General features: G+C 35.2%; 1 protein-coding gene across 2 annotated transcripts; it reads left to right on the forward strand.

The window, feature by feature from the left end:
• The first annotated feature begins 6,271 nt into the window (after window positions 1–6,271).
• On the forward strand, window positions 6,272–15,107 carry LOC131958382 (mortality factor 4-like protein 1). Of its 2 annotated transcripts, none has more exons than XM_059323394.1 (12): window positions 6,272–6,399; window positions 8,253–8,299; window positions 8,452–8,519; window positions 9,724–9,810; window positions 10,405–10,739; window positions 10,912–11,033; window positions 11,754–11,879; window positions 12,169–12,257; window positions 13,863–13,962; window positions 14,164–14,233; window positions 14,698–14,782; window positions 14,925–15,107. In XM_059323394.1, exons 1-12 carry the CDS (start codon window positions 6,372–6,374, stop codon window positions 15,007–15,009), a joined length of 1,242 nt encoding a protein of 413 aa, XP_059179377.1. In that variant the 5' UTR covers window positions 6,272–6,371; the 3' UTR covers window positions 15,010–15,107. The 2 variants fall into 2 exon arrangements, with proteins under 2 accessions (XP_059179377.1, XP_059179378.1); XM_059323395.1 differs by having other exon boundaries at window positions 11,778–11,879.
• The last annotated feature ends 658 nt before the right edge of the window (window positions 15,108–15,765 follow it).

The following is a 15,765-nucleotide window of genomic DNA, read 5'->3' on the forward strand; positions in this document are numbered from 1 at the left end:
TTTTTTTATTTTATTTTATTTTATTATGTTTTTTTTTTTTTTTTTTTTTTTTTTTTTTTTTTTTTTTTTTTTGCAAAATTATAGTTGTTAATAAATGGCAAGCTTCTCTTATTAATCTTTCATTCCATTTCTCCCCTTCCCTTTTCTATTATAAACATTACATTTATACATTTTTTGCTTATATAACGTCTTCAAGTGAACATCTCAAACGGGTCTTAAAATCGCTCTCGACTATTAATAGAAACGATCTACGCCACCGTGAATCGCCAGCGAGCATTATAACTCCAGTTTTTAATCAAGTCTTTGGCCCGGACACGGCCGTGTTGGAAGATGAAGCCTGGATTAAAAGGACGAGGGTATATGTACCGTTCCACTTGCGTGTATGAGCTCCCCTTTTTGGGGAAATTGGGTAAATCTTGTCAAGGGGTAGTGATAGAGTCTAACGGAATTATCTGAGGAACCGGCACGAGCTGCTTGTTCTGGGGCCGTGGGGTGATGCCGGACAACGATACGGGTGGAGGGGGGAGGGGATAGCGTTGAGTCGGTATGCGTCTCTCCCCCCCCCCCCCCAACGTAGGAAAACATTCGGCCTGTTATTTTTTAATGAAAGACTCAGAAGTTATTACAGGCTTCAGATCCGAGTGCGGGAAGTTTGTGTGTTGTGTGTGGAAGGCGTTGGGGAAGTGGGAATGTTATATAGAAAGAGCTGGGGGTTTGAGCTTCAAGCTGGAAGTAATTAAGTGTGAGCATTTTTTTTTTTTATGTCTGATAAATTTAACGGGTTAACTGAACTCTGGAGACTCCAAGAACTAAGGCCTAATTTTTAAAATCTTATTCGGCTTCAACGTAATGTGTCGCTTGAAGCTGTTAATATAAAAAATATTCAACGTCCATTGATGAAATTGTGGTTATAATTTACTATGTCAAGTAAACAATGGTATAAATGGACAATCGGGTACATGTGCACTGGTTTTTGACATGGCCGATTTGAAAATCACCTTTCAGACCTAACGATCCACAGAGAAGATGGAGTAGAGTTAACATGTTCCATATACCTCATTATTTTGACATGAAGTCATGATGTGGTCAGCACCACACCTATTAGAGCTGTGTGGACTCAGGGACGTCCTGAAGTTAAGTATTGGTTGATCTATCTATCTATATGTTCACTATGATCTGGCACAGAGGCGTAGCGACCATTCCCGGCGCCCGGGGACAAACTTTCGATTTGCACCCCCCCCCCCTCTCAAACTTTCAATTTGTTTTTCCAACCCATTTTGGCGCCCCCCCCTAAGGTCCGCGCCCGGGTACACATGTCCCCCCTCGCTACGTCTCTGATCTGACGCGGCCCTCGTTTATCTTTGAGATAGTAAGGCTTTCTTTTTCATTAAATAAGTTGCATTCCTACTTTATATTTTTCAATTTAGTACTTAAATATAAACGTAATATAATTTTTCTATATGTTAATTTTTTTTTCAGAGAACTTAGCTTGTTTTTTGTGTTCTTCAAGATATTTTGAACTCACTCAAATAGTACACATTATAGCTAGTTTAGTTTATGGCTAGTTTAGTTTAATGTTAAATTTGTCAGGGTTCTGGGGTTTCTAACGTCGTTGTGATTTCAATTTCAGTTATTTATAAGACATCTTTATATAAGACGAGAAAACATATTAGAAACTCCAGGTTTCGGCGATTGGAGATCATGATTGCTTTAGCACTTTGATCTAGTAAAGATAATTTCGTTGCAAAATAACAAAAAAAAACGATTAAATATGTGCAGTGTTTCTTCCAGACTTTTTCCTCCGGGGGGGCACTTGAAATTTTCGGGGGGGCGGTAGACTTTCTTCGGGGGGTCGGACACTGTTAAAAGTATATATTTTCTATATAAATTATATAAATTTCATTTCGTTCGGGGGGGGGGGGGGGGCGGTAAAAAAGTTTGCCCCCCTCCCGAAGAGATGCCTGGAAGAAACTCTGATGATGACTGGGGCCTACACTAGGTATAAACAACATTACAACCTTCAAATAGCTATGGAGAAAAAACACACACACGAAAAACAAACAGTGTAAGGGTGTGACTCTACTTGTTCAAGATAAACTAAACCTAGTTTTTGAGGATGTACGCTGTGTTGGTTAATTGTTTATGTGTTATTTAAAATAAATTTAAAGTTGACCATAATTTATTTAGCGTGTCCCTAAATTTTTAGGGATCCAAAATTTATCATTATGACTCTATTTTTTTCCATTCTAAGTTATCATGATTTCAAGGAAAAGTATAGATTAGATATTTAATACAGCTACGGGTTTATAATTAAAGTCAAATGATTACAATAAATTTAAAAATCATAAAATAGGCAAAATATTTGTAAACTTCTTTAATATTTTAAACAATAATTAGTACACTTTAATTTGTACTTTAAATTTATTAGTATTGAATTTATATTTATTTTCAAAGTTTTAGCTAACATAGACAAGAGTTATACCCCTGCAATTATGATTTTATCAACAAGGGAATTAACTAATTCGTTTTAATATCGTTTGGGAAGAATATATTTTTCAACATGCCATGATACCAAAAAGATTCAAAATGATGTAACATGATGTAAGAGTGTGAGTCTACTTGTTCAAAACAAAGTATACCTAGTTTTTACAAGCTTTTATTTAACTCACTGTCTCTGTCGTCAGTCTGTCGTCAGTCTGTCTAGATCGAAACGCCCGAGCGAAATTACGGGCGCTTCAAACTGACAGATACGCTTCGTAGTTGGTACGTGGGTCAAGACATGAAGACAATGCAACATGCAATTAAATTTTACTTAATTAGTTGCCTAATTAACTTTTTATGAATTAATTGAAATTTTGACCAAATTAGTAGGCAGTCTTACCCAACTATTCCGCACTATTATACAGGCGTCATCACGTTTCTTAGGTGCGCAATAGTTTTTAGTAATGCAACTCTATTGTAAATGCACTAAAAATAGAAAATAAATTATACACTACTATTTAAATAACTATAAAGAAAATGTGGGTCTCTTCCTAAATATTAGTAAATGTATCCAATAGATACTAAAGTGACCCATGCTTTTCTTTATAATTATAAAAATAGTAGTGTATAATTTATTTTCTACTTTATTAAAACTTTTTAATGAATTTTTTTGTGAGGATTTACGTTGTGTTCGTTATATATAGCCAACGTTTTTTTTATTGGAATCGTAGTTGTATATTGGTAATTGCCGATCTAAATATAGCTTGTGTAGACTTTGTTAGTGAACAGAGATGGATTGCTCCCCATTTCTAAGAAGTGTAATAAGCAAGGATGGCGGAAAAGAGTTGAGGCTATGTATGCATTTAAGACCCTCTGCACATACTGGACGTCAAGAGCACCGTCTACGCTTTCCAAAACAAGACTTATTTTCAGAAACATGAATCCTGTTATTCTCTATGGGTTTGAGACATTGAGACCAACACAAACTAATGACAACGCACTTAAGACTTTTATTAAAGGTCGCCTGAGTCGTATACTGAACATCGGCAAGAAAATCACACACCGGGCCAGGGTAAAAAATAACGGCAAAGAAAAATACAAAGCCACAATTGGCTCTACTTCACTTGCCCCATAGACCGTCAGGTTTGAAAGGGAAACAATAGGGGATGGAATTGGACAGGCCTAGCATAAACCAAGAAACAACACCACCGAGCAGACATTAAATTAGAAACCCCAATGAAAGAGTTAAGCAGGTAGGCCAAATCGTTAGCGTAGCAAGGGGGGGGGGCGCGGGGACATATGTCCCCGGGCGCCGACCTTAGGAAGCCAAATTGGGTTGGAAAAATTAATTGAAAGGTTGTAAATCGAAAGTTTGAGGGGGGGGGGGGGGGGTGCAAATCGAAATCTTGAGGGTGGATGCAAATCGAAAGTTTGGGGGGGGGGGGGTGCAAAAAATCGAAATCTTGAGGGCGGTGCAAATCGTAAAGTTTGTCCCCGGGCGCCGGGAAGGGTCGCTACGCCTCTGGGCCAAACTAACTTGGAAAACAGGTTTTGAAGCTAAAGCAGTCGGAATTTCATGGACCCAGCCTGTAGGAATCATCCAAAAACGAGCATAAGGAAGAGGTGTGGTCACAACACAGTTAATGCTATACTGTATCCCCAAACGTAACTCAATACTTTATCCCTACACGTAAAGCTACACTTAATCCCAACACGTAATGCTACACTTATCCCTACACGTAATGCTACACTTTATCACTGCACGCAATGCTACACTGTATCCCTCAACGTAACTCAACACTTTATCCCTACACGTAATGCTACACTCTATCCCTAAACGTAATACTACACTTTATCCTTGAACGTAATGCTACACTTTATCCCTGCACGTACTGCTACACTTTATCAGTAGCGTAGCGAGGGGGCGGCGGGGGGGGGGACATATGTCCCCGGGCGCCGAGCTTAGGGGGGGGGGCGCCAAATTGAAAGTTTGAGGGGGGGTGCAAATGAAAAGTTCGAGGGGGGGGGGTGCAAATCGAAAGTTTGAGGGGGGGTGCAAATGAAAAGTTCGAGGGGGGAGGGGGGGGGTGCAAATCGAAAATTTTACTCTCGAGGGGGCGCCAAATTGGAAGTATGTCCCCGGGCGCCGGGAAGGGTCGCTACGCCTCTGCACTTTATTATTACACGTAGTGCTATACTGTATCTCTACACTTAATGCCACATTCTATCCGTAAGCCGTAAACGTAATGCTCCTCTTCAACGAGGTGTGCTTCTTCCACCCTTTCATAATGTTGCAGAAACAAGTGCAGCATACGTCATTAAATAGTTCCGTTTCGGCGCCCGGGGCGAACTATCAATTTTGTTCCCCCCCCCCCCCCCCTCGCCGCAAATATTTATTCACGTTAGCGAAAAAGAACCCTCCCCCCCCCCACCTTCCCAGACACACATCACATATCAGTATCCGTTAATAGTTTTTCCCGTATTAAACAAGCAACGTAGAAAGCCGCTCGAAGAACCAAGATAGCTATTTTCTTAAATTCGACTGTAATGCAGCTCGGAATAATGCTATTTTATATTTCTACCCAATTTGGCGCCCCATTAACGCATCCCCAGCCCTACCCTAGCTACGCCACTGCCTATGCACGACCAGTTGACACTTTTTCAGAGTGTTAATTATCTTTTCCACAAATTTAAATCCCCACTTAACCATTCCTTCGTATTTATAAATAAATCAGTCCCTCGACGGTTCGTATGTAAAAAAAAATAAATCGCGCATGTAGGGCACTCGTTTGTCGAAGTACTACGGATACATTATAGGCCTAGGGTGTTTATTGCACACAAAAACCACTGCAACAATTAGATAAACATACGGTGGGCTACCATAGCGTAGACAGGAGCTTGAGGGTGTTGGCTATATAAATTGTATGCAGCCTATAACTCGTCCCACCCCACCTACACACACCCTGCTAAGGGGTCATCCATAAATGACGCCACGCTTTTTTGACGATTTTGACCTCCCCCCCCCCTCCCCTCCGTCACACATCGAAAACAAAAAGCCAGACCCCCTACCCCCCTAAAATGACGTCACACCTCAGCCTACAACCCCCCCCCCCCCCCCCTCAAAATTGCAGTTGAATTTTTCTTAGAGCGAAATAATGTCTAAAATTCGTTTTCTAACATTGTTTTTTTATAATGCAAAAGTGTGACGTTCCACCATCTGAATCCCCCCTCCCCCTCATCACACATCACACACCGTCACAAAATTACGGACCCCCCCCTTCCCCCTACGAGTGTGACGTCATTTATGGACGACCCCCTAACGCCGCATTAGGTCTAATAGCTTGATAAAAAAGTCAAGGCTAACTTTACATATTCGTACTTTGAATAAAATAATGCTGTTTAGTTTATATCATTTTAAAATCATTTTAATATTCTAAAAGTAGCGGTTCAGCAATGTTTTAGCTTTTACACAAGTTCCAAAATGTTTTTTTTAAAGCAACGGTATAAGGGAATGCACTCTTGTTTTAAAGAGTTTTACTTTCAATTTGAATAGTTTCCCTTTTATTTAATTCATTAATTAAGTTAAAATAATATATTTTTTTGTAAATTATTATTCTTAGATCATATAAAATAAACGATGATTGGGTGTCAAATCTTTTCTAATGATCGAAAAGTCTACTAAATATGAAAAAACTAGGCTCCCCAAATTATTCTAAATAAAATTTGTCTTGAATAAGAAGAAACCAAGCCGAAGCGGCGTTACTCTCTTCAATTCTAACTCTTTTACTTATTGAAATCATTTTCTTCGGACGTATTTATCATAAAAGAATTCTTATTTTTTAGCCTGGCGGTATAATGAAAATTTGTTAGACAAGGCCTTGTACTAAAAAATGGCCCCAAAGCCAAAATTCCAAGAAGGTAATTTTTACAGATTATTGTTCACAGTGCTGTACCGTGATACGCATCGAACGTATGCATATTATAATCACCAACAATAAGATAACTAAACAAACACATTCTTCTCATCTATCTCTCTGTCTCACAATCAATGATCTCACGTCTCTGAGTATCATATCTCATAGTTTTTCTTACTATTTGTGAAATCTACTTAATTCTCAATTTAAACATGACAACTGAATAAAAAACGTCCATACTTTATCCTCTAGGCACTAAATTTGGGGGTTGTAGCGAGTTTAGACTAAATTATTGAATTTTAAATTTATTTGTCACTCACAGCTATGATATGACGGATCATCCATGACAACCTGGTTAAAAGTTGAAAGGTTTAACTTTTTAAGTGACCGTGAAATAGATCTAATTTTTTTTCACAAGAGAGTTCCTAAAAGTAGAATTGGCCCGTCTATCGTCGGGTAATATTTTTAGAGGAAAAAAATTTAAGAGAATGTCATCAGAAAAGAATTAAAAAAAAGACAAGACAGAAGTGATTTTTGAATTCTTTTATTTCTTTAATTTTATGACATTTTTTATTGTACAAAAGAGCAAAAAAAAAACCATGCCAGGTAAACGTATCCATTCAAATAGCGGTCACGTGGTCAAAAAAAATAAAAAAAATTTGGTTGTCATTTCTCGGTCGATCTTATAAAAAAACGGTTGAAGATATTTGATTTATTTTTTCATAGAATGATAAAACTAATAATGCTTTACTGTGGAAATCAATTTTGTGATATGGAAATCTATATTTAAAAAGTTATATTATTTTGAATGACACCGACTTTAAATTTAGCCAACATCCCCCAAAGCAATTTTTGAAAATGCTTTTCTGGCATATTTAGCCTTGCCACCTATAGCATGTTTTTATAACGTGAAAACCCGCCATTTTACTCGTGATAAACATTTTTAAAAGTAACTCTAAGAAGGTATCTGGAACTAAGTCGAAAAACTCGCCGGAAGTCATGGTCCGATCCTTACGCCATGTTCTGGTTAGCAACCAAGGACGCTTTTAAGTTAGTGAGCCTCCCTAATATCTCAGTAACTTAAGTTCTTTTCACATAACATCATTCATCAGAGAACATGTCAATTACTGAATAATGTCATAGAATTAAAAATTATTCTTAAATATTAATAGGGATTGGGGGGGGGGGGGTTCAAACATTCCAAACAAGGTTGTGTTCAAAGTTTCACAACACTAGAACAGTAGAACTGGAAAGAAGTTGTCCAATCAAACCCTTACTTATACTTAATTAAAGAAAGTCTGAAGGTATAAAGATACAAAAAGTGTTTGGTTTGTGATAGTTTTTGCAGTTATCTTTGCATTTTACACCACCAAAATAAACTTGGCGAGGAGGAGATGCAAGACAAAAACAAAATAACAGGAGATTCGTAGTATTTTCACCAATCTAGCATTTTACCGCTCGCCTTTTTGCATTTTACAGCTTGTGTTTTCCCAAGACAGAATTAAAATCTATTAGATCTACATAGAATGCCTGTGATAAAGCTATATATTCATAATCGATCTACTACATCTAGCACTTCAAACCAATTCTACATTTAGATCTAGACTAGTAAATTAAGTTGCCAGTTTAATTTTAAATTGTCAATCTTTCAATTTTTATATCAGAATATTGTGGCCTTTTAAATATTAAATTTTGAACCATTGGCCCTATAGACTTAAAGTGAAATTGGACTCTAATTATAAATTAAAGTTAGGGCCTATTCTTAATATGAAAGTCTTTAAAATGATTTGACTTTACAACTCTATGATGTTTACCACTTATTAACCCATTAACATATCCACCCTTTCTTGTACTTAGGAGAGAAGGTTCTTTGTTATCATGGTCCTCTTCTATATGAAGCAAAGGTTGGTTTTAATTTGGTTTTCAAATGTCCTTTTTATCATAATGTTGTCCTCATTAAGTGATGTGTATTATAACTTATCAGTATTAATTATTTTATTGTATACAAATATGTATTTTCTCTTGTTGCTCATTGGTTCTATTTTTAAATCAACAGTGTATGCGGATGGAAGTAAAAGAAGGCAAAGTTCAATATCTTATTCATTACAATGGGTGGAACAAAAAGTAATTTTATGTTTTAAATACCTTATAATCCTAACTTAGTATATCAAGTGACTTGCTTTCGACTTAATCCTTTGAAGCCCCTGAGGAGCAAAGGGCTATATTATATCATGTATTAGCTTATAATTTTTTAAATTTTTCACTTGTTTGCACATTACTTGCCACCCTTTTTAAGACAATGTTGTTTTTACAAGCTTTTATTTAGTTCACAACATCCGTTTCTTTGTTTGTGGCAAATCTTGTAACTCAATTTTGACCAACTTCTAATGCTGCAGTTTTGTTCAAATTTTCCAGTCACCTTTTTCTTGTGGCAATGCATGAATATCTGTTTTCCATCTAATTAGACAATGAATTAGTCATTAAAATCTATTTAAATGGTTTCAAAACTAAGGGGAGATAACAAGATTAAATACTAAATAAATAATGTAAATAAAGTTGGAAAATAAAAGAACTGTTTATCTCTGTTGAAGAAAGAACTCACAATGTATTGTCACATTAATAAATATGAGTTGTTACAGATTGCTATATTCAATAACTGAAAGGGGAGATAACTATCCAAATGCGATCATCTGATGAGCTGAGCCTTGGTTCATGCTTGTTGTTTGATCACGGTTGGTTGGTCTAGTATCGACCAGTTAGAAAGGGCAGACAACTGTCTTTTAGAGATGCCAATCTATTCTAGCGATTGCGTGATGAGCTCACCATAGAGAGTGAACTTTTGTCACGGTTGACTACTACAAAGAAGGAGCAGACAGCTGTCTTTTAGAAATTGCAAACTTGAAATTAGGTTTTAACACAAATATTTTTAGTAGAAGCCTATATAGATCTAGAATTACCAAAAAGTGAAAAATAAAACAATTAATAAAAACTTAATAATAACAAGCTGTTAAATGTACTGAAAAGTAAACAGACTTGCTCTTTTTAATAAAAGGTTTGTTCGTTTATCAGATCTGTTACAAATTTCATCTACCAAACCTCTTATTATAAAGAGAAAGTTTGTTTAATATTCTTATTTTCAGTTCATTTAAAAGCGTATTATTATAACATTTTTTTTTTTTTAATTCAATACCTTTTTGAAAAACTATATCATCTTTGTGTGATAATAAAAAATTTTGTGGGATAAATAATTTAAAACTCCATTCTTAGTATCCAATGTTTTAATTGTTTATTAAAAAGTCATGATTTATAGTGTTTTGCTTATTTTCAGTTGGGATGAGTGGGTACAGGAAAGTAGAGTGGTCAAGAATAATGAGGCAGGAATTCAAAAACAAAAGGAGTTGCTGAAAAATCATGGGTAAAAACAAATTGTATTTGATTAAAATGGCTGATTTGTTTGCTGTACTGGGTTAACCTTTTTGTTGGAGTAGACCACCTCATCTTTGATTATTACAATTTTTTTATATCTCACCATATCTATAAATTCTCTTTTAATCATTAATCATGTGATACCTATTATCTGGTCTTGATTGATCTTGTCAGAGCTCAGTTGACTCTTAGAGGTCTCAAATACGCTGTTGGCTGCATTTAAATATATATTTTATGTTAAAAAATTGTTAGGCAGTCTTAAGATTATTAAAGTTAGACCAAACAATAATTTAAACATTAGTTTAACATGAGTAAGGGAAAAAGTACTTCAGTGTAATTTTCTGGTTTTGAGAAACACTAGTTCAAAGTTTTTAAAATGTGATGTTGAAATATTTAGTATTTTTCAATATTCATATGAAATTAAAGCACTTTTTTCATGTCCAAAGTGATTGTTTGATAGATGTAATAAAATATTAATCAGGTCGTAACTCATTTTTGAAAATATGTAACTAAAGTACTTTTTTCACTGAGGCCTTTATGTTGTTCCCTCTTTCTCCTGTGCTCAGTTTATTTTTGTTTTCAGTGCACAGACAAAGAAAAACAAAGCAGCAAAGAAGTTGGAGAAGGACGCAACTAAAGCAAAGACCCTAACACCAGGAGGTAAGGAGAAAGAGAAAGATAAGGATAAAAGTGCATCCAAAGACAAGGAATCCAGCAAAGAGGGCAAGGAGAAAGACAAATCAGTTGGAGAGAAAACTCCTAAGGAGAAGTCAACACCTAAAGAGAAAAAAGAGAAAGATAAAGAACCTCGTCAAAGGCCTTCTACTCCACAGCTCTCTACTGGTGATAAGAAAAAGGATAAGGAAGTGGATAAAGAAGCAAAGGATAAAAAGGAATCTAAGGAAAAAATCTCTGAAAGTAAAATAATTTGGGTTTTTTTCCTTTTAACCACATTACATTCGATAATTTCTCTTTAAAATACATGTCGACCCTGCTATATCTAACATAAAAATTTGTTTGTTTGTTTCTATCTACCATAGTTTTTTCATTGAGGAATCTTTTGTTATAATTTGCATGAAATTCCATTCAGCCATTCCCAGCGCTCAGTCAACACCAGTAGTTAGCCAGGACACATCGCTGTCATCGCAGACCAATACCTCCGCTGGGGAGCCTAAAAGAAAGAGAGCTCGGCTAGACCCTACAGTTGAAACAGTAAGTAAATATTCTGTGCTCAACTTTATTTCCTTTGGATGGTTTAGGCTGACTCTTCAGTATTAAACAGATTAAAAATGGTTGCCAAATATTTGAGTATTGATTTTTGTATGTATAATCTTCAATAGCAAATGTCCAACAGCAATATTAATATTTTTAAAGCATCAAAATAACATCTGTAACATTAAGGCTGTGTGTTATTTAAACCCCTTAGTAAAAAAATCTAGAAAAAGTTAATCCTGTGTACTTTCCAGCACTTTAATATAGTAATTTTTTAATATGTTTATTTTGTTTTGATTACCATAATTAAAATAATTCACAGTTCTTTTGTTCTGAAAGATGATTATATACCTAGTAATTTTAGGCCTGCATGCTATCATCTATGTAATTCTTTTATGTGCTTCTGAGTGTATTTTATGTGAGTGCTATAATATTATTGTGTATATTTTTTCGGGTTCTATTTTATGGGAGCAGGACACTTTCCCCAACTCCCTGTCAAGTACCACCCCTAGTTATATATTAGTGTTAGTTACCATTACTGCTTGATTATTGCAAACTTAATTATTTTTTTGTTTTTGCTTTCATTATATTGTATGGATGTTGTTTGCCAGTGTATTTGTTTTTAATCACACTCTGATACCTATATGCCATTGAACAAATGTATTTGTATATTTGAGTTGAACTATTCTCTGATACCTTTGTGTCTTCCCCCTGATGCAGAAGCCGTCATCTCTATTGTTTCAGGAAGAAACATACCTGTCTAAGATAGAGGTCAAGATCAAGATACCTGAGGATATTAAACCTGTTCTTGTGGACGACTGGGATCTCATCACAAGACAAAAAATGGTGAATCTTGTTTTTTCATGTCTCAGATTTACCTCTGTTTACCCTTGTTTTTAATTATTCTATATTTAACCCTATATTTAATTAATTATTTAAGCTAATTAAATTTATTTTTAATTTTACACATCTTTTCTTAAAATACTGCTGGTCATTATTTTGTACAAAATTTTTAAAAAGTATTGTTGTCCTTTTAAGTTTGCTTTTTAAATTGAAATCAATTTACCATTGCTTATATTTTATCATTGTAATATGTTCAGTCACTCTTTATTTGATCAAACTGTTTGTGTTTCAGCTGGTCACCTTGCCATGTAAACAGACAGTAGATGATATTATTGATGACTACATCAAGACCAAAACCTCCAAGAGCACCAACATCAACAAGTGAGTTTTTACTTACCAACAGACTATCACTCTTACTGAGGTGACTTATGTGTAAAAAAGTAAAGTTCCCTTTTCAAACCTGACGGTCTATGGGGCAAGTGAAGTAGAGTTCACTTGTTTCTGTGACCTTGGCATATGAAAAGATTGTGTGGTCAACACTATGCCCAGCCGCCTTTACTTTCCCTAACGTGATTTAGATACCCATCAGAGTTGGGTGGACTAAGGGGCTGTCTACTGACTTGAACCTGGATTCGAACTGAAGACTTACGAGTCAGCAGTCCAGCTTTCTACTGCTAGACCACTCCGTCCCATAGACTGTGTACAGTCTGAAAAAAACCTGTCTTCATCACTTAGTCATCTGTGTTGAGCCATAGTAAGTTTTGATGCTAAATGTTTCTGTTTCTTGCCATTTAAGTCTATCTTCTTTTTTCTAGTGCTTGGTATTCTAACTTTATCCTTTCCAACCCTAAATTCAGAGGTTTACAGTTTCCTATTCTTTTTAAAATCAAATTCTCCTATTTAAAAAAAAGTTTTCAGCCAAAAATATCAATGAAATACTAGATTAATTTTAAAATGTTTCAATTTTTATGTAAAGTGTTGTTTCCTAGAAATTTCCAGTTGGAAAAAACCTTAAGTTGTATGGGGAAATTTATCTAGGCATCATAAATCTGGCACAGAATCTTTTTCAGATATAGATTTTATTTGGGTGATCACTATCATTTCTACCTACTACATTTGTTGTTTAATATTTCTTTTGGACTGTGATATCATTTGACAAATGGCAACTGCAAGCAATATAACTAACTGGCAGTATAGCTAAGATTTTATATTCCCATTTCTGAATTGAATGGATTTTTTAACCCATTAGCTTTAACTGCTATAGACAGAACAGATGATAAATATAAGTTATCTTTTTCAGCTAAAACAAACTGAATAAATTCTGGTCAATTACTAATCAAAGCACACGTTCCCAAACGTTTTTTGGTGATGACACCTGTTTATAAGTTATAAGTCAAATTGTTGCAACCCCATACAATTACAAAATTTATTGTCTTTGGTTTTGTCTACAAGTTGGCTACTCCTGGAAAACCTTTGAGATCACGACCCATAGATTAGTAACTCTTGATATAAAGTATAGAAAAAAAATTCTCTAACATTTTTTAAAAAAATCTAAATTTGGTCTTAATTGAGTTTATCTTTTACCATTTGTAGTACAATCTGATTCCTGTCTAGCCATTAAAATGTCTGTACTCTTTGATAAAAATGTGCTGTATATAGGGCTGGTAAGTAGGTCACCAACCATTTCTACGGCTCAATAAAACCTGCATGAGCCATAGAATTGTTTATTGACCTACTTACCAGCCCTATAGCCAAGTGTAGAGTTGTTTCAATAGTGTTTAATGTGATGATTGGGTTGCCATTAAAATGTTTATACACTTTATGTTTGCTGTATAGAGCCAGGTATAGTATTGTTTAAAAGTATTTAATGTGATCATTGGGTAGCCATTAAAACATAAGTTCACTAAAATAAAGATGTGCTGTATGCCTATATACCCAAGTTTAGTGTAGCTTTAAAGTGGCCATTAAAATGTTTGCCTCACACAGAGATGCCATGGCAGAAACAATGCTGGGCTGTAAAGATTATTTCAATGTTATGCTGGGCTCTCAGCTCCTCTACAAATTTGAAAGACCTCAGTACAGTGAGGTAAGCTTTTTTCTTGAGTTTGTAAAGGGGAAATAATCAAATGGAAGTAACAATATAATAATTCTTACATATTTTATGAGTAGTGTCCCTTTGATTATTTTTTTTTTATAATCCACAAATTTAAATTTATTCATTCACTATTATATTGCATTAAAATTAAAAATCTGCTTGTATATCATTTAAAATATGTTGTATTGCCAGATATTATCTGAGTTTCCTGATAAGCCAATGTCTAGCATTTATGGTGCCATCCATCTTCTCAGACTATTTGGTAAGTGACTTGACATTTAACTGCAAGTTTCTGTTGTACATATTTGTTTCATTCAAGTTAGTTGATGTGGTGAAGAAATCTTCTGGTAACAATGCAATGATGCTGTGCATGGCTTTAAATAAAACCTACGTGTTATGCTAATCCACCCAGTGGTATAATCAGAATACTGTCATCATGTGGGGAGGGGGCTCAACTTTTTCCCCCATATGGATATACAACTATCTTGCATTACGTAATAGTGTTTTTAACCTAAAATTGTGATTTTATGACACTCAAATTTTTGGAACAAAAATCACTTCAGACAACATTTGTGATCAGTCACCTTATGCTTTAACTTTAATGTGATACATTTGTTATTTTGGCTGAACCATTTATTTAGGTTGGGGGTGCAGGGGGTTTAAATTTAAAGTCTCCAACACTGTCTCTACCTGTACCACTATTCTATATCTCTCCTGTTGTTTCAGTTCGACTGGGCAATATGCTGGCCTTCACATCCCTAGATGAAAGGACAGTTCATATCTTATTAAACTATATCCATGATTTCTTAAAGTAAGTGCCTGCTTACATATAAATAGGTAGTTTTCTTGTTGTTAGGTTTATTCTCCTTAAATTGATTTTCCTTACATCATCGCCTCAAATAATTTCATATTAGTTTACCTTCCATTACTAACTTTAGCTGTGTTTGTTTCAGATATTTATCTAAAAATGGAGCCGCCCTTTTTAAAATTTCCAACTATGAAATAGCCCCCCCTGATTACCACAGAAAAGCTATATAGTTTTATGTAGTTGACATGTATATCTAATTGTCATTTTCATGTCATTGACATCTGTAATTGTCATTTTGATCTAATTAAAATTGTTTCATAAAAATCTGGGTCTTGTTTTTGTCGTGACTTAGTATTGCATGCAGTTAATAATGGTCAGGTAAATGACGTCCATCCATGACTCAGGTACTTGGGTGACATCTAGCTATAGCACAGGTATAGACATCTAGCTATAGCTGAGGTATAGATATCAAGCTTTAGCTCAGGTATAGACATCTAGCTATAGCTGAGGTATAGATATCAAGCTTTAGCTCAGGTATAGACATCTAGCTATAGCTGAGGTATAGATATCAAGCTTTAGCTCACGTATAGATATCACACTATAGCTCAGGTATAGACATCTAGCTATAGCTCAGATATAGATATCAAGCTTTAGCTCAGGTATAGATATTAAGCTATATCTCAGGTATAGACATCTAGCTATAGCTCAGGTATAGATATTAAGCTATATCTCAGGTAGAGACATCTAGCTATAGCTCAGGTATAGACATCAAGCTATAGCTCAGGTATAGACATCAAGCTATAGCTCAGGTATACTAGCTTGAAGCCATACACCCAATGTGATACCAGGCACTGCAGCTATAACTGTCTAACTTAAAGCCCCTCAGTATTAGTGGCTACATCTGCAGATTAAATATAGATGTTATATAAACCATCTCTATGTTTCTACCCAGTTGTTCAATGTATTCTAGTATTCACTGATGCTAC

The sequence above is a fragment of the Physella acuta genome, unplaced genomic scaffold (genome assembly GCF_028476545.2).
Source record: "Physella acuta isolate Inbredline_101_S28 unplaced genomic scaffold, ASM2847654v3 ptg001322l, whole genome shotgun sequence".
NCBI lineage: Eukaryota > Metazoa > Mollusca > Gastropoda > Physidae > Physella > Physella acuta.